The 18,999-nt window shown below is 46.6% G+C and overlaps 1 protein-coding gene across 3 annotated transcripts in view; it reads left to right on the plus strand.

Moving 5' to 3' along the window:
- The window catches only part of DENND5B (DENN domain containing 5B), a 123,415-nt gene that overhangs the window by 82,653 nt on the left and 21,763 nt on the right, over nucleotides 1–18,999 (plus strand). For 2 of the 3 annotated variants that reach the window (XM_063928937.1, XM_063928938.1), the window contains 6 exons: nucleotides 1,644–1,794; nucleotides 2,846–2,939; nucleotides 10,876–11,007; nucleotides 11,248–11,400; nucleotides 17,291–17,369; nucleotides 18,541–18,622. In XM_063928937.1, coding sequence (XP_063785007.1) covers nucleotides 1,644–1,794; nucleotides 2,846–2,939; nucleotides 10,876–11,007; nucleotides 11,248–11,400; nucleotides 17,291–17,369; nucleotides 18,541–18,622 — 691 coding nt within the window. Of the gene's footprint in view, nucleotides 1–1,643; nucleotides 1,795–2,845; nucleotides 2,940–6,746; nucleotides 6,858–10,875; nucleotides 11,008–11,247; nucleotides 11,401–17,290; nucleotides 17,370–18,540; nucleotides 18,623–18,999 lie in introns of all 3 variants that reach the window. The other variant, XM_063928939.1, reaches the window with a different exon arrangement.

Here is an 18,999-nt window from a genome sequence, read left to right on the forward strand (position 1 = left end):
GTTTTAGTATGAACTACGTATCCACCACTTTTTATTATTCTTTGCCTCTTGCTTATTGTGTTTCTTGACAGTTTATAGAACAGATATTGAATACAAACAAAAAAATCACTGATATTCTTACTTAACCATCACCTATACATTGTGGCGGCGGCCATTTTGTTCACTGAATAACATTAGAGCTGAGGTGCATCAATGGTTCCTATTGAATTCACGATCATTTTATCAATACTGGTTAGGCCTACAAAATGGCTGCCTCCGTTGTATCTATGACAGCTGCAGTTTAAGACATGTAATTGAGTGGATTTACATGAGGTCACTTGAATGTAGTCAGCTCAGTGCAAATGGGTCACAACACAGCTATTGGGCACTTTCTACAGATAGCGGCTGATTCTGTGTTGGAAGAAAAGCAACAACAGGAAACAGGTGACTTTGCACGGTTACAAAACATGCTGCAATGCAAGAGGACAAATACGTGCTTTATGTGGACATGCAGGGTAAATACTGGCTGCTTCTGCATGTAGCCCACAGATGCTGAACAGCTGTATTCTTACACTGCAATTTATTCTCTCTGCACATGTTACGTCTGCCCCACCTGCAGCGCAGGGTGTAAAGTTACCCTTTTTCTGCTTTACTCTGAGCTCTGAATCAGCATTACTGTGCCAATACTTAAAGTGTAACACCTCACATCGGAGGAAGCCATTTTGGGTAGCCTATCACTAGTAACCAGTGATATCACTCAGATGTGTCATTTCCTGTGCTGAACCAAATGCCTTATAATGTATGTTGGTTCATCTCTCTGGCACTGTACGGAGGATATGTGCCACTAATTCTTTATTACAGTGAGCAGTAATCATGGATATTAATTAAAAAGACATAACTTGCAGCTGGTGGCTACTTACCCCTACCTGCCCTAGAGCTGATTATCCCTAACTCAATCTCTGGACTGCCCTGTACATTGTACATCCACGTTTGGCCACCTGTAGCACTGACCCGTTCACCTGTAGGATTGCAGGACCTCGGACCTGAGCTGGTTATTGTAGACCCTCCGGTATAGCTGTCCTGGACTGGGTCATCTTTACAAGCCTGGGGCTCTGAAACCAATAAAACTAACATTGAAGTATTTATACATTGATGCCCAAATGCATTATTACAGACAGGACACAGTGACAGGTTTTCTGTAAACTGGCAGAGCTTGGCGTACTAGGATGACAGCTGTAAACCCTGCTGCCAGCATGACTTACTGCCTTGTACCCGGTGCCAGAATCTTTCAGCTGTTACTCACCGGCGTCCCAGTAAGAGCGGCTGGTTCACGTCACCTGTGTTACTCACCGCGGATTATTTCCGGATTGTTGGAAACCTCTGGAGCGTTCTGGAGTTGTTCTCACTGTACTTTTTTTTAAAAAAATTTTTAAGTATTAATATCTCTTTCGTGAGTTTATCCACATTCAGACCGACCAGCAATATTCTGGTTTGATGGTTGCAAATGCCCGCCGGGCACATTGGTTTCTTTCTGAAATGCGGACATCACTCGTCACCAGCAAATGAGCTAATTTTCCTTCAGCTTAATGGTGGTGCACTTTCCGGAGGTTACCACGTTGTATATTACATTATTGATAAATCGTTTGGTTTCTTTACCCTTACAGCGCAGTCTATTGAACAACGCCTTACGAAGATCGATCACACGGCCATCCACCCACACTTGCTTGATATGAAAATTGGACAAGGAAAATATGAGCAGGGCTTCTTCCCCAAATTGCAGTCCGACGTGTTGGCGAATGGGCCGATTAGCAACAAGTAAGCGATTTTGCTTTTGGCAGAAGTTACACATCCCATCTCGGTACTCAGTGTGCAGCTACAAATTCACCATTGTCTCCTTTTAATCCAATCCTGCGTCAGTGTCCTGAGGAGGGGGATGTTGATAAAGGTTCTATTATGTATTCGCAAAAGTCGCGTGTATTTTCTGTTGGTGTTATGCGATGCAGAGATCCCTTCCACCGGTCCCTCTGAAGCAGCTCTGTTTCAGGGGGAGTGGCCGTCAGTTGTGATAGGCCACGTCCCTGCAATGTCCCTCAAGTGTTGATGGAGAGGCAGCTAAGGCATACTTGCCTACCTGACCCTCTCCATGAGGGAGAAAATGCTCTGTTCCTGGACTTTCCTGGTAATGTATGATTGCCATCACCTGTGGTGAGCTAGTTAACTGATATTAAAGGTGTTTCACCACAGGTGATGGCAATCATACATTACCAGGAAAGTCCAGGAACAGAGCATTTTCTCCCTCATGGAGAGGGTCAGGTAGGCAAGTATGAGCTAAGGCGGTATTGGTGAAGGCACGGAGACACGGGGGCTTATTCTGGCCTGGGGGTAAAATAACTGTGTACCTGGGCAAAACCATGCTGCGGGGAAGGGGGGGGGGGGGGGGTGTTTAAAATGTGCAAAGAGATTTAGGTGTGAGGGGTGTTTCCAAACTGTTAAATAGAAGTTGCAGTGTAAAAAAAATAATAATAATAAAAAAAAAAAGCTGGCTAGCATCTGTGGGCTACATGCTGAAGCAGGCAGTGTTTACCCTGCATAGAAAAATAATACATGTATTTGCCCCCCCCCCCCCCCCCCTTGCATTGCAGCGCGGTTTGTTCCAGATACAAAGTTACTTGCTCTTTGTAATCCCTATACTGCATTTCCAGCTTTTGGCACCATTGTTAGGCCTGCAGAGTACTTGATTAGAGATGTATTACACCACAGCCCAAACCTGGCCACGTCTTCCTGTCTGATGCTCAGCAAGGCCTGTGGTGTGAATGCTTTATGTTAATCAATATCCCTCCACGTTAATTCTCGCCTTGCTTTACAGTCGCTGGGTGAGCCGAAACGCCACGGCGCAGCGGAGGAAGGACCGCCAGCGGCAGCATTCAGAGCACCTCCGATTAGACAATGACTTGAGGGAGGTATGTAGTCGCAGCAAGACTGCCAACTCCACACCGAGCAGCAGATGGAAAATTGCTCAGCCCTCATTAATTTTATGGAATAATCATTTCTGCCCCTCGCCGCTTCCCCCCCTCCCCCCCCAAGCTTCAGCAGCGTTCAGAATTGCAGAATAAATTTCTGAGGCTGTCAAAATCCTCCCACAATGATAAAAATAAAAATGAGCTTTTCATTTATATGTTGGACGCAGACAGGGACCGGTCGTCCTGTGGGGCTGAGGTGATGAGATCGTCGGTCTCAGGCTGCGCAATAGTAGGGGCGATCACTCTCCTCCCCTCACCTCGTCCAGCGCTCTTGCTCCAGCAGCCGCTCTGTAGTAATTGAATGCAGAAGGATAGCAGACTGACCTGACACTCCGCTACAATGCTCTGCAGTCACTGTGGTGGGGCGTCTGCCGGAGTGGGGGCAGCTTGAATCACTGCTGTAGAGTACTGAGCAGCTGATGACTAGAGAATTGTGGTGGGGGAGGACAAATTCCACCTCGGGCTGCGAAAGTGGGCGGAACCCTCCCCCCCTCCCCCCTCTTTGGCTGCGTGAAATGGGTGAACTTAACAGCGTGCTCACATTTTTTATTTTTGCACAATTGGATTATGTTTTGCTTTTGTTTGCTCGCCGCCTCTGTGGCTGCTTTTTTGTTCCTGTACATATCAGCTGCTGAGTATCCTAAATTCAACTGTTTAATTTCATCCCTTGCCTTGAATCACTGTAACACGTGCGGCACATGATCCGTCACTCACATCGATTGCACGTTCTGTGTTTTTGGCTGCTCCCGAAGGCTTACGTTTGTGCGTGGGCTCTGCGATTAGGCATAGACCCCTGCATATAGCAGAGAGGGACCTGGATCATAATGGTAGAGCATAATCTTGGTACATGTGTTAACGGGCCTTGCATTTTAGGCCCCCTTCCCCCCCTTTAGTCTGCCCCATGTTTATCGTTGCATCAGTTGCATAGAAATCAGGCAAATCCTATTGGGGACACGTCTGAGCTGCACTGGTGCCCAGATACATGTGCAGTACATGGCAGCCAATCGGATGTTGTCATTTTCAAAGTCGCCATAACGGTGACATATTACTTACGGCACATATTTTTGCCATGTCATCCATGCACCAAGTTAATTAATATGCTCTACGTTCTGCATTAGTAATTCTTTGTTTAAAGGACTTTTTTTTTTTTATAAGTGTTTAAAAACTTTCCAGGGATTTTATAGTTTTATGTGCAGCACAGAATATTCCCTGTGCTATTGCAGCTACCTTTTTATATCCTTATTGATTCACAGTGAGCCACGATTAGGTAAGATTGATCTGTTCCCCAGGAAGACGCTGACTTATTCCTGACTTCCATGGTAATCATATTAACGGAACAGTCTTCAGCCCCATCTCTCATTGTGTAATCTGTGCAGCCACCTGTCCTCTTGAGTCTAGTTAGGAGCAGGCGGAGAGTCCTCTTTGTTGCAGAAGGTCAGGGGTCACTCTCTCCGAGCCCCGAGCCTTTCCCACAGTCTGGCGACTGCCTCTCCGTTACATACAGCGTCTGAATAATGTTATTATCCGGGGGCCTCTGTGCATCAAACATTAATGCGTTGCACATACATCGGCAGCGCATAATATCATTTTGGGTGTCCTCGCATTGAAACCGTTACTAATTAAATCTGTCTGTTGCCGTGTACCACGGTTAATAAACAGGAATACATTAGTGATGCTTGATGGGTTTGTTAAAGTCAGTCCCTTTTGTTTATTTTATTTTATTTTTTGCACAGTTTTGGGGAATGGTTTGTATTCACTTAAGTAACCGTTGTATAAATTGCATGTCACTGTACAAGTATTACAAAATATTATTCTATTGCTTCACCTCTGTTACAATAGGAGACTATGGGGCAGATGTATTAACCTGGAGAAGGCATAAGGAAGTGATAAACCAGTGATATGTGCAAGGTGACAAAAGCACCAGCCAATCAGCTCCAATATGTAAATTAACAGTTAGGAGCTGATTGGCTGGTGCCTTCATCACCTTGCACATATCACTGGTTTATCACTTCTTTATGCCTTCTCCAGGTTAATACATCTGCCCCTTTATTCTTATTTGTGTACAGAAGAGTTAACCCGGAATGGATTTATTGCTTACGAACAGCAGGGGGCAGTAACTTGAATAATTGCTCTAACCCTGGGTTCGGGATCCTTTGGTCCTCCAGCTGCTATTGAACTACACATACCAGCATGCCCTACAGTTTTGCTAAAACTGTTGCAGGCCATGCTGTGATGTGTAGTTCAACAATAGCTGGAGGGCCGGCCGCAGGTTCCCCACCCCTGCGCGAATTCAGTGTATACTAATGAGCAGGCTTTCATAGAACTATTGTAGAAACACTTGCAGTGTTGTGATGCGAGAATTGCCCACACCACACCGTCGGCACACATTCCTCTTCCTGTTAATGCTGAGCGGCTGTCAGTCACTGCAGTGAGCTCTGATTGACAGCTCACCTATGTCCCCCCCCCCCCCCCCTTTCCCCCAGCCCCAGTCTCTGCAGAATGCATACCTCCCGTGGACCATGCCGGGCATTAATAACCTCTGTTGCTTGCCCATCAAATAGGAGTCTGCCCTAACTGAGCCTCATTCTTGGACTTGTTCTCCGAATGCATTACCGGAATTCTTGTACTAGTGGATCTGACCCCTCTGTGGCTTTGTCCTTCTCCACCACTTCACTTCATTTTGTCTACATATGTTGTGCTTGCCATGTACTTAACTTCGTTTCATTTTCCATTGTTTTATGTCAGCACTGTGCCGTTTTCCTGCGTAGCCTTATATATGTAACCAAGTTACTGTACGTCAAATTACACTTGAAGCAAGTGCATTGTTGTCCGTGGCCGCTGTCATCTAGATGACACGGATCTGTCTCTGTCTCAGAAATCAGACAGTCATCAGACATGCGTGCAATATTCCAGAAGTTATATATGCTGAATTTGCCGCAGGAAGCATAATGAGAAATCTGCAATAAGCTGCTGTCTGAGACCCATTTTCACAGATCACATATAATTTTATTGCCTTTTGTGAGATTTTTTTTTTTAAAGCACATCTGCTCCTGAAACTCCACACATCACATAGGGCCTAATTCAGACCTGAAGGCAGCAGCAAAATTGTTCTCTAGAGGGCAAAACCATGTGCACTGCAGGTGTGGCAGATGTAACGTGCAGAGAGAGTTAGATTTGGGTGAGTTATTTTGTTTCTGTGCAGGGTGAATACTGGCTGCTTTATTTTTACACTGCAATTTAGATTTCAGTTTGAACACACCCCATCCAAATCTAACTCTCTCTCTGCACATGTTACATCTGCCCCACCTGCAGTGCACATGGTTTTGCCCATTAGAGAACAATTTTGCCGCTGCGATCGGGTCTGAATTAGGCCCATAGTCAGGGCAGACCGTTTATGGGTCAGTGTTCCGCATACTAGAATCTAGTGAAACCATGGAGGCACGAGCCACTCATGTTCCTCCTACCTCCGTGTCCTCTCTCTCCATTGATTCTAAATAATTAAGGAATTCTGGTTTTCCACAGGCATAATTTCCTTAAAAATGTTTGGTTTATTGCTATAGATCATTGTTTTTGTTTTTGTTGTGTTTTTATCTTTTGTTGCAACCTTTTTCATTATGGTGTTTTATTTTGCTATTCTGTATTTACTTTTGTCTTCTCTTTTCTTTTACGTCGGGCTCATGTGCATGCCTGCCTGTCTCCTTTCTTGCTTTCTTGTCCCTCTTGTCGTGTCTGCCACTCCTCCTTAAGCCGTCAGAGGAGATTTTGATCCGTCAGAACTCCATGGCATTCTGGGAGTGGGATCAGGTGTTCCCTGCTCCGGCACGGCCTCCCAAAAAATCCTTCTCTGAGTGCTGCCTGGTATGTTTGCTCACTTACAGCTGCTTTCTGTGGTCAATATTGCACGCAGTAAAACCCTAATCCTGGTGCTGTCGCGTAGAGTGGTCGTGAATTGCTTTGTAGTTCGTGTGCTTTACCTAAAAGCTTTGAAACTGGCGCGTTTCGTCACAGAAATGTTTGTTCTTTAGATTTACAAAGCATTACCCATAGAATCTCTGCTTTGATGCTCTGTGAATGATTGTACATGTATTGTAATTGTATCAGACAAAGAATTATTGTAGTATTGTTTTGTAAATATCCTATATCTAAATATTTGGTAACAAAACTGCGCTAAATATTCACGTGCTTTACCGAGACCAGAACTGGAGAATGTGTCTCGAAACCTGTTGCTGTACATATTTGTCAGAAGTTATCAGACTTGCAGGAACGTTACCTTTTAAGAGGTCAAATTTGCGCATAGTCGGTACAGTTATTTTGTGGATGGAACCTGTATTCAGCTGCCAATCAAATTAACTGGGGGACCAATGACATGACTGAGAAGGCAATTCGTTCAGTCCATCATTTCTACAGGAACCAATGACCTCAATGTGGCATGAGATACTCACAGCCTCCTGCCGTTTTGGAGACATGAGGCACTAAATGCCTCATTTATGACATTGCTCATTAGGGAACGGAAGACCTGGATCCTCATGGCTGTTTGGTCAGAATGCCTTCACTTCCACCTAATATTTAATTTGTATTTTAATGCTGGGATGATGTGCATAAGACTCCCATTTCCTAACCAGCACTGAAAGAAACCACATTAGCCATCAGCTACAACCCACAGATTGACCTGTCAGTGTTACATATCCTATATTGAGTATTGTTTTTGTAGCTTAGACTTTTTTTGCCCCTACATGGTTAACAAGAGCCTGCTTAAGATGCAATATCTCCAATACTGTGGCTGAAATCCATATAAAGTGCAATGTTTGCTTTCTGCCAGTGTTCAGTTACTGAAACTGGAAACAGAAACTTAGAGTGGTAGGGGGAGATGTACCGAGCAGTGGAGAGAGATAAAGTTCCAACCAATCCACTCCACACTGCCATGTTATAGGCTGTGTTTGAAAAATGACAGGAGCTGTTTGGTAGTTTATCTCTCTCCAATTTATCACTCTCTCCAAGGCTTCATACATCTGGGATTTTTAAAATGAAGAATTTCCCCGATTCCCTTAGGCTCATTGATGTTCGGTGGGTCACCAGTGCAATCGGATCAGGGAAATGGGGCTCTGATGTGTGGGGGGGGGGGGATGTCCTTAACCAGCGTTGATCCCATCGTAAAAAAAATCTTTCATTTTGATTTATTAAAGCCTCAGGTCCATGAAAAAAAATCTTTAAATTGCAAGTTTAAGTACCTTTTTTTTTAAACATGCATTTTTCAGCTGTCCTCCAGCAAAACATTAAGTGAGTGGTGGTGGAGGAGGGACGGTTTTACAGTAACGAATAGAGCTTTGGAGGGGAGTTCCAAAAGTCTTTCTGATCACTACATCATGTGTCCTGTGACTGTGGTTGTCATGGCGCTCACATGATACTGTGCAGATTTTTGAATGCTTAGCAGCCAGAAAAAATAAACCAAGGGAAAATGGTCAATAACAAGATTCTTCCTGTAACCTGTTTTATGTAAATAATAATAATAAAAAAAAATTTTTATTTAGAAAAAATATTATTTAGCCATAATAGCACTTGTTTTTTCACATTGTGTGCCCGTTGTCCTATCCAGGACAGTATACAGAAGTGATATGGAGTGTGTTTAATATCCGTTACATAAGCCGTGCCGTTATTAATTCACTCCTAAGTAAAGATATATTTTGGCAAAGATCTGCGTACGCTGACTTGGCAGCAAAAGGGATACGGCTGCCAGCTGTGTGCCTTGGACGTAGTGCCGTCCTGTTTGTCTCCATAAAAGTGCAGTTTTATTGTCTCTTTCTACAGACCAATATATTCCACAGCTCTGTGCGACAAAGCGATGGAACAGAGATGCACAATAACTGGGACACAGGTGTGAGGGGCTTTTCACTAGAGCCCACCACCCAGTTCTGCTCCAAATGTGTGATTACAATTGTCCCTTTGATGGATATTTATATAAAATGGTGTCTTGCTTGCCCGCTGGAAGGGTAGCGCTTTCCTGAAAGAGGGAGTAGCAAAGTTGATTGTCTTGTGTGGAGTTTGTACGTTCTCCCTGTGTTTTTTGTTTGGGCTTCCTTTCACACTCTGGAACATACGGACAGGCAGACGTTTGTGTGGTGGAGTATTGGGTGGGAAGCTCCAATGGGCGGGGGGCAGAAGTGAATCATTGTATATGCTCCGTACAGCGCTGTCTAATGTGTGGTCATATAGACGATATTAACGATCGGAGTGTGTTCAAAGGGTTTAGAGAGACCTGTGTGCTGTCATTGTATTTAGAGAAGAACCAAGCTTAAAGGCACACTGACCCAGGTGTTCAAAGCTTTCCGTGTGATTTATCTATAGCAGTCCCCCCTTTGCTTATTGTGTGGGTCCCTTATCCCCCCCCCCCCCCCCAAATAATCATCGGCAGGCCTCATGGCTGAGAATTGTCTTGTCTAGGCACCATCCACTCCACAAGACAGAGACTTGAGATCCAGGAGGGCGGCCTGTTCATTTAAACCTGATCTCTATGCAGAATAAGGAGATGCTGTAACTTTCTATAGTCCTGGATGGTCTCTGAATCACAGGCTGGGCTAGGAGGCTTGTTTAATATCAGGGGTGTAATGTGCACAGGTGCGATACAGCCCACTGTGCTTTCTCTAGTCTAATGCATTTAGAAAATGTCTGGTTGCTATAGGTTACAGTACGATACCACCTGACATCGGTTCCAGGCCAAAACTGGACAAAAAGGCTTGGGAGCAAAGCAAAGTAAAGCAAGTAACTGCACCTGGCAAACAACGCCTCTACTCCCAACTCAGCCCAAAAAGTGTGCAACACGGGTCACACACATGGGGGCGCTCTGCCTCCTCCAGAGGAAAGCAATAGTCCGCTTCTAGTTTCCCTCCTCTAATAATATCCATGGATTTCTGAGCGTGTCGCGCCTTCTGACGTTCCCTAAACTCAGTGTAGTCCCCTTTAAATCAAGACTTTGACACCCTCCAACAATCCCTACACTCAGTGTAGTCCCCCTTAAATCGGAACTGTCGCACCTTCCAGCAGTCCCTACACTCAGTGTAGTCCCCCTTAAATCGTGACTGTCGCACCTTCCAGCAGTCCCTACACTCAGTCTAGTCCCCCTTAAATTGTGACTGTCACACCTTCCAACAGTCCCTACACTCAGTGTAGTCCCCCGTATATCGAGACTGTCGCACCTTCCAACATTCCCTACACCCAGTGTAGTCCCCCTTAAATAGGGACTGTCACACCTTCCAACAGTCCCTACACTCAGTGTAGTCCCCCTTAAATCAAGACTGGCGCACCTTCCAACATTCCCTACACTCAGTGTAGTCCCCCTTGAATTGAGACTGTCACACCTTCCAACAGTCCCTACACTCAGTGTAGTCCCCCGTATATCGAGACTCTCACACCTTCCAACATTCCCTACACTCAGTGTAGTCCCCCATATATCGAGACTTTGACACCCTCCAACAATCCCTACACTTGGTGTAGTCACTCTTAAATTGAGACTGTCACCTTCCAACAATCCCTACACTCAGTGTAGTCCCTCTTAAATCGAGACTGTCACACCTTCCAACAGTCCCTACACTCAGTGCAGTCCCCCTTAAATCGAGACTGTCACGCCTAAATCGGAAGAGTTGGGAGTTCTGCAGAACAAAATATGCTTATTGTAGTTCTACAATGTATGTCCGCTTTCATTCCGTAGCTTGTAGGTGTGGGATTTTGTTTGTCATTTGTATTATTATAGTCCCATTATTATTATTATTATTATTATTATTATTATTATTATTATTTATTATTATTATTACTACCCAGAACACCCCGTTATGATGTACAGTTTTGTTGTGATTGATATGCATGTGTTGTTGTTTTTTTGTAGAAATACATGCAGGAAGCACGGAGCCTGGGCAAGACTGTGAGACAGCCCAAGCTGTCCGATCTCTCCCCCGCCGTCATAGCACAGACTAACTCCAAGTTTGTGGAAGGGCTCCTAAAGGAATGTCGGATGAAGGTAAACCCTGCGTCGATTTTCTCTCTGGGAGTCGTTCCTTATTTTAAACCTTTTAGAATGTTGAGTTTGGAAAAATAAATGGAGCTTTAGGGAAGAATAAATTAGATATAGAAGTGATTATGTATTGATCAGGTTTATGTCGCTTTCTTTACGTCGTTATTCAAATCCAAATGGTTTATTTTATTCTTGCGAGGAATGAGAACTCTGTCTAGCGCTGCTGACCACGTTCTGCTTTATTAGACCAAACGAATGCTGGTAGAGAAGATGGGCCATGAAGCCGTGGAGCTTGGCCACGCCGACGCCAACATAACGGGTCTAGAGGAGAACACCCTGATCGCCAGTTTGTGTGACCTGCTGGAGAGGATCTGGAGCCACGGCCTGCAGGTCAAGCAGGTAATCTATAAACCAGGGGGCTCTCCATTCACCTGGTCGACCTAAAACAGGGATATGCCAGGTAGGACAAAGAGGGAGACCGGAAAATGAAAGGTAGGGAGGGCCCCGCTTGTGAACAAGCTTACAGTCTAATGGAAGAGTGCGCAGCTGATGCGAGGAGCGAGCAGGGATTGAGGTGGGAGGAAGATCGTCTGATCAGACGCAGAACGGATAGACTTTAATGCAAATGGAATTTCTCTGACGTCCTAGTGGATGCTGGGAACTCCGTAAGGACCATGGGAATAGCGGCTCCGCAGGAGACTGGGCACAAAAGTAAAGCTTTAGGACTACCTGTTGTGCACTGGCTCCTCCCCCTATGACCCTCCTCCAAGCCTCAGTTAGATTTTTGTGCCCGGCCGAGAAGGGTGCACACTAGGGGCTCTCCTGAGCTTCTTAGTGAAAGTTTAGTTTTAGGTTTTTTATTTTCAGTGAGACCTGCTGGCAACAGGCTCACTGCATCGAGGGACTAAGGGGAGAAGAAGCGAACTCACCTGCGTGCAGAGTGGATTGGGCTTCTTAGGCTACTGGACATTAGCTCCAGAGGGATCGAACACAGGCCCAGCCATGGAGTCCGGTCCCAGAGCCGCGCCGCCGGCCCCCTTACAGAGCCAGAAGCAAGAAGAGGTCCGGAAAATCGGCGGCAGAAGACATCCTGTCTTCACCAAGGTAGCGCACAGCACTGCAGCTGTGCGCCATTGCTCCTCAGCACACTTCGGTCACTGAGGGTGCAGGGCGCTAGGGGGGGGCGCCCTGAGCAGCAATAAAAAACACCTTGGCTGGCGAAAATACATCACATATAGCCCCCAGGGCTATATGGATGAATTTTAACCCTTGCCAGATTCCACAGAAAAACGGGAGAAAAGGCCGCCGAGAAGGGGGCGGAGCCTATCTCCTCAGCACACTGGCGCCATTTTCTCTCACAGCTCCGTTGGAGGGAAGCTCCCTGGCTCTCCCCTGCAGTTACTACACTACAGAAAGGGGTTAAAAAAGAGAGGGGGGCACTAATTAGGCGCGGTATAACAATACAGCAGCTATAAGGGGAAAAACACTTATATAAGGTTATCCCTGTATATATATATATATATATATATATAGCGCTCTGGTGTGTGCTGGCATACTCTCCCTCTGTCTCCCCAAAGGGCTAGTGGGGTCCTGTCCTCTATCAGAGCATTCCCTGTGTGTGTGCTGTGTGTCGGTACGTTGTGTCGACATGTATGAGGAGGAAAATGAGGTGGAGGCGGAGCAATTGCCTGTAACAGATGTCACCCCCTAGGGAGTCGACACCTGAGTGGATGAGCTTATGGAAGGAATTATGTGACAGTGTCAGCTCTTTACAAAAGATTGATGACATGAGACAGCCGGCGACTCAGCCTGTGCCTGTCCAGGTGTCTCAAAAGCCATCAGGGGCTCTAAAACGCCCGTTACCGCAGATGGCAGATACAGACGCCGACACGGATACTGACTCCAGTGTCGACGATTAAGAGACGAATGTGACTTCCAGTAGGGCCACACGTTGCATGATTGAGGCTATGGAAAATGTTTTTACACATTTCTGATAATACCAGTACCACTAAAAAGGGTATTATGTTGGGTGAGAAAAAACTGCCTGTAGTTTTTCCTGCATCTGAGGAATTAAATGAAGTGTGTGATGATGCGTGGGTTTCCCCCGATAAAAACTGTTAATTCCTAAAAAGTTATTAGCATCATACCCCTTCCCGCCAGAGGATAGGGCACGTTGGGAAACACCCCCTAGGGTGAATAAAGCGCTCACACGATTGTCTAAACAGGTGGCACTACCGTCCCCGGATACGGCCGCCCTTAAGGAACCTGCTGACAGAAAGCAGTAAAATATCCTAAAATGTATATACACTCACACGGGTGTGATACTGCGACCAGCAATCGCCTCAGCCTGGATGTGCAGGGCTGGGGTGGCTTGGTCGGATTCCCTGACTGACAATATTGATACCCTAGATAGGGACAGTATATTACTAACTATAGAGCATTTAAAAGATGCATTTCTATATATGCGTGATGCACAGAGGGATATTTGCCGACTGGCATCAAGAGTAAGTGCGCTGTCCATTTCTGCCAGAAGAGGGTTATGGACAAGACAGTGGTCAGGTGATGCTGATTCCAAAAGGCATATGGAAGTATCGCCTTATAAAAGGGAGGAGTTATTTGGGGTAGGTCTAACAAGACCTGGTGGCCACGGCAACGGCTGGGAAATCCACATTTTTACCCCAGGTAGCCTCTCAACATAAGAAGACGCCGTATTATCAGGCGCAGTCCTTTGGGCCCCATAAGGGCAAGCGGGCAAAAGGCTCCTCATTTCTGCCCCGTGGCAGAGGGAGAGGAAAAAGGCTGCAGCAAACAGCCAGTTCCCAGGAACAGAAGCCCTCTCCCGTTTTCTGCCAAGTCCTCAGCATGACGCTGGGGCTTTACAAGCGGTCTCAGGCACGGTGGGGGCCCGTCTCAAAAATTTCAGCGTGCAGTGGGCTCACTCACAGGTGGACCCCTGGATCCTTCAGGTGGTATCTCAGGGGTACAAATTGGAATTCGAGACGTCTCCCCTTCGCCGTTTCCTAAAGTCTGCTTTACCGACGTCTCCCTCCGACAGGGAGGCGGTATGGGAAGCCATTCACAAGCTGTATTCCCAGCAGGTGATAATCAAGGTACTCCTCCTACAACAGGAAAAGGGGTATTATTCCACGCTGTTTGTGGTACCGAAGCCGGACGGCTCGGTGAGACCTAATTTAAATCTGAAATCCTTGAACACTTACATACAAAGGTTCAAATTCAAGATGGAGTCACTCAGAGCAGTGATGGCAAACCTGGAAGAAGGGGATTATACGATGTCTCTGGACATCAAGGATGCTTATCTCCATGTCCCAATTTACCCTTCTCACCAAGGGTACCTCAGGTTTGTGGTACAGAACTGTCACTATCAGTTTCAGACGCTGACGTTTGGTTTGTCCACGGCACCCCGGGTCTTTACCAAAGTAATGGCCGAAATGATGATACTCCTTCGAAGGAAGGGAGTTTTAATTATCCCTTACTTGGACGATCTCCGGATAAGGGCAAGATCCAGGGAACAGTTGGTAGTCGGGGTAGCACTATCTCAAGTAGTGTTGCGTTAGCACGGTTGGATTCTTAATATTCCAAAATCGCAGCTGATCCCGACGACACGTCTTCTATTCCTAAGGATGATCCTGGACACAGTCCAGAAAAAGGTGTTTCTCCAGGAGGAGAAAGCCAGGGAGTTATCCGAACTAGTCAGAAACCTCCTAAAACCAGGCCAAGTGTCAGTGCATCAGTGCACAAGGGTCCTGGGAAAAATGGTGGCTTCCTACGAAGCAATTCCATTCGGCAGATTCCACGCAAGAACTTTCCAGTGGGACCTGCTGGAAAAATGGTCCGGATCGCATCTTCAGATGCATCAGCGGATAACCCTGTCACCAAAGACAAGGGTGTCTCTCCTGTGGTGGTTGCAGAGTGCTCATCTTCTAGAGGGCGCAGATTCGGCATTCAGGACTGGGTCCTGGTGACCACGGATGCCAGCCTGCGAGGCTGGGTAGCAGTCACACAGGGAAGAAATTTCCAGGGCTTGTGGTCAAGCCTGGAGACATCACTTCACATAAATATCTTGGAGCTAAGGGCCATTTACAATGCCCTAAGCCAAGCAAGACCTCTGCTTCAAGGTCAGCCGGTGCTGATCCAGTCGGACAACATCACGGCAGTCGCCCACGTAGACAGACAGGGCGGCACAAGAAGCAGGAGGGCAATGGCAGAAGCTTCAAGGATTTTTCGCTGGGCGGAAAATCATGTGATAGCATTGTCAGCAGTGTTCATTCCGGGAGTGGACAACTGGGAAACAGACTTCCTCAGCAGAAGTCTTCCACATGATTGTAAACCGTTGGGAAAAACCAAAGGTGGACATGATGGCGTCCCGCCTAAACAAAAAATTGGACAGGTATTGCGCCAGGTCAAGGGACCCTCAGGCAATAGCTGTGGACGCTCTGGTAACACCGTGGGTGTACCAGTCAGTGTATGTTTTCCCTCCTCTTCCTCTCTTACCAAAAGTACTGAGAATTATAAGAAGGAGAGGAGTAAGAACTATACTCGTGGCTCCGGATTGGCCAAGAAGGACTAGGTACCCGGAACTTCAAGAGATGCTCACGGAGGACCCGTGGCCTCTACCTCTAAGAAGGGACCTGCTCCATCAAGGACCCTATCTATTCCAAGACTTACCGCGGCTGCGTTTGACGGCAGGGCGGTTGAACGCCGGATCCTGAAGGAAAAAGGCATTCCGGATGAAGTCATCCCTACCCTGATCAAAGCCAGGAAGGATGTAACCGCAAAGCATTATCACCGCATTAGGCGAAAATATGTTGCGTGGTGCGAGGCCAGTAAGGCCCCGATGGAGGAATTTCAACTAGGTCGATTCCTGCATTACCTGCAAACAGGAGTGTCTATGGGCCTAAAATTGGGGTCCATTAAGGTTCAAATTTCGGCCCTGTCAATTTTCTTCCAGAAAGAACTAGCTTCAGTTCCTGAAGTTCAGACGTTTGTAAAAGGGGTACTGCATATACAGCCTCCTTTGGTGCCTCCAGTGGCACCTTGGGATCTCAATGTAGTTTTGGGGTTCCTAAAGTCACAATGGTTTGAACCACTTGAATCTGTGGAGTTAAAATATCTCACATGGAAAGTGGTCATGCTGTTGGCCCTGGCCTCAGCCAGGCGCGTGTCAGAATTGTCGGCTTTATCCTGTAAAAGCCCTTATCTGATCTTCCATTCAGACAGGGCGGAATTGAGGACTCGTCCTCATTTTCTCCCTAAGGTGGTTTCAGCGTTTCATCTGAACCAACCTATTGTGGTACCTGCGGCTACTAGTGACTTGGAGGACTCCAAGTTGTTGGACATAGTCAGGGCCCTGAAAATATATGTTTCCAGGACGGCTGGAGTCAGAAAATCTGACTCGCTGTTTATCCTGTATGCACCCAGCAAGCTGGGTGCTCCTGCTTCTAAGCAGACTATTGCTCGTTGGATTTGTAGTACAATTCAGCTTGCACATTCTGTGGCAGGCCTGCCACAGCCAAAATCTGTAAAAGCCCATTCCACAAGGAAGGTGGGCTCATCTTGGGCGGCTGCCCGAGGGGTCTCGGCTTTACAACTTTGCCGAGCAGCTACTTGGTCAGGGGCAAACACGTTTGCTAAATTCTACAAATTTGATACCCTGGCTGAGGAGGACCTGGAGTTCTCTCATTCGGTGCTGCAGAGTCATCCGCACTCTCCCGCCCGTTTGGGAGCTCTGGTATAATCCCCATGGTCCTTACGGAGTTCCCAGCATCCACTAGGACGTCAGAGAAAATAAGAATTTACTTACCGATAATTCTATTTCTCGTAGTCCGTAGTGGATGCTGGGCGCCCATCCCAAGTGCGGATTGTCTGCAATACTTGTACATAGTTATTGTTAATTAAATCGGGTTATTGTTGTTGTGAGCCATCTATCCAGAGGCTCCTCTGTTATCATGCTGTTAACTGGGTTCAGATCACAGGTTGTACGGTGTGATTGGTGTGGCTGGTATGAGTCTTACACGGGATTCATAAATCCTTCCTTATTGTGTACGCTCGTCCGGGCACAGTATCCTAACGGATGCTTGGAGGAGGGTCATAGGGGGAGGAGCCAGTGCACACCAGGTAGTCCTAAAGCTTTACTTTTGTGCCCAGTCTCCTGCGGAGCCGCTATTCCCATGGTCCTTACGGAGTTCCCAGCATCCACTACGGACTACGAGAAATAGAATTATCGGTAAGTAAATTCTTATTTTTTATTGGTTCATGTTTGGATTTCCAGGGGAAGTCGGCTTTGTGGTCCCATCTAGTCCAGTACCAGGAGCGGGAGGAGAGGCACGAGCACATCGCCGAATCACCAGGTAAGTCCGTCGGCAAGTTCAGCTGTGGCAAAGGGGCCGCTGGCGATCTTCGGGTTAGCACAGGGGAGGTGACCAGGAGTGATGTTATCTACAAGAGCCCAAGCTGATTTATGATTTGCTCTATCACGCAGTGCAAGTTGTAGACTATGGGCTCTATTCCGTTGCTTTATACATTGATTTTCCTATTTTGTGACTTAGGGGCAGATTTATTAAGCCTGGTGAAGTGATAAAGTGGAAGGTGATAACGCACCAGCCAATCAGCTCCTAACTACCATGTCACAGGCTGGGTTTAAAATTAGGCAGTTAGGATCTGATTGGCTGGTACTTTATCACCTTCCACTTTATCACTTCACTAGGCTTAATAAATCTGCCCCTTGATTCCATACCGACCCCCAATCTTTGAGAAAGAAAGTATTAAAAAATAAATAAAGCAAGACACCAGCTGTGGGGTGTATTTAATACTCGTCGGATCCTTTCCGACAGAAAGGATCCGACAGGTCCGTATTCAATAAGTGGCCAAATCTGACTGTTGTATTTGGCCGCTCCCAACAACTGTCACAGCCGCTCATACCCTGGTGCTGTCCCGTCTGTGCTGCTGCTGTTTCTCGTCACTGACCCTCTCCACTCCTCACCCGTCCCCGCTCGTCTCCTCACCCGTCCACGCTCCGTCCCCGCTCGTCTCCTCACCCGTCCATGCTCCGATCCCATTCATCTCCTCACCTGTCCACGCTCCCTCCCAGCTCCTCTCCTCACATGGTCCCCTCCCCTCCTACCTGTCCCCGCTCGTCCTCATGACCTGTCCCCGCTCCCCCGTCTCATCTCCCCGGTTCCGACAATGTTAATCCGACTTTTTTTTTAAAAAGTCAGATTGATATTGTCGGAACTGGGGCCAAAACCTGTAGGTTTGGCCGCGTTCCCGACAATACACACGTGGATTCCGACAATCCACGTGTTTTCCGACAAGTAAGGAATTCCCGACTTGACGGGGGAAAAAACAGCCGGCATTGAATAGGTTGGAACCCCTTCCGACCTACACCTGTCGGAAACTGCCGTCTTTCCAGCAAGACGGCAGTTTTCGACAGGTATTGAATACACTGCTTAGTATTAATTGTCTTTTAAGTCCATAAAATACATTTTTGGAAAATATTTTCTTTTTTGGTTAACCTTGCAGTTTCCCTCGGTCCTGAACGCAGGAAATCTGATACTGGGGCTGCTTTGCCCTTGCTGCGGGTGTCTCTAATCCAGGACATGAGGTATGTGAGGCGCAACCAGGGGCTAACTGGAAGCAGAGCGTAAGCTTACCTTAACTGTGTTAGACAACTGTGTGCCGGTCACATTGTCATCTGCATTGTACAGATAGGACTGATGTCACGCATACACACACTGACAAGTCCCATAACCTCCTAAGATGAGTATTTACCTGTGTATAGCCTGCAGGTTCATATTTGGTGCTAGTTTGCATTTTAGTGTTAGACTTGGCGCTAGTTTGTATTTTAGTTTTAGACTTGGTGCTAGTTTGTATTTTAGTGTTAGACTTGGTGCTAGTTTGTATTTTAGTTTTAGACTTGGCGCTAGTTTGTATTTTAGTGTTAGACTTGGTGCTAGTTTGTATTTTAGTTTTAGACTTGGC

The sequence above is a fragment of the Pseudophryne corroboree genome, chromosome 6, assembly GCF_028390025.1.
Source record: "Pseudophryne corroboree isolate aPseCor3 chromosome 6, aPseCor3.hap2, whole genome shotgun sequence".
Taxonomy (NCBI): Eukaryota; Metazoa; Chordata; class Amphibia; order Anura; family Myobatrachidae; genus Pseudophryne; species Pseudophryne corroboree.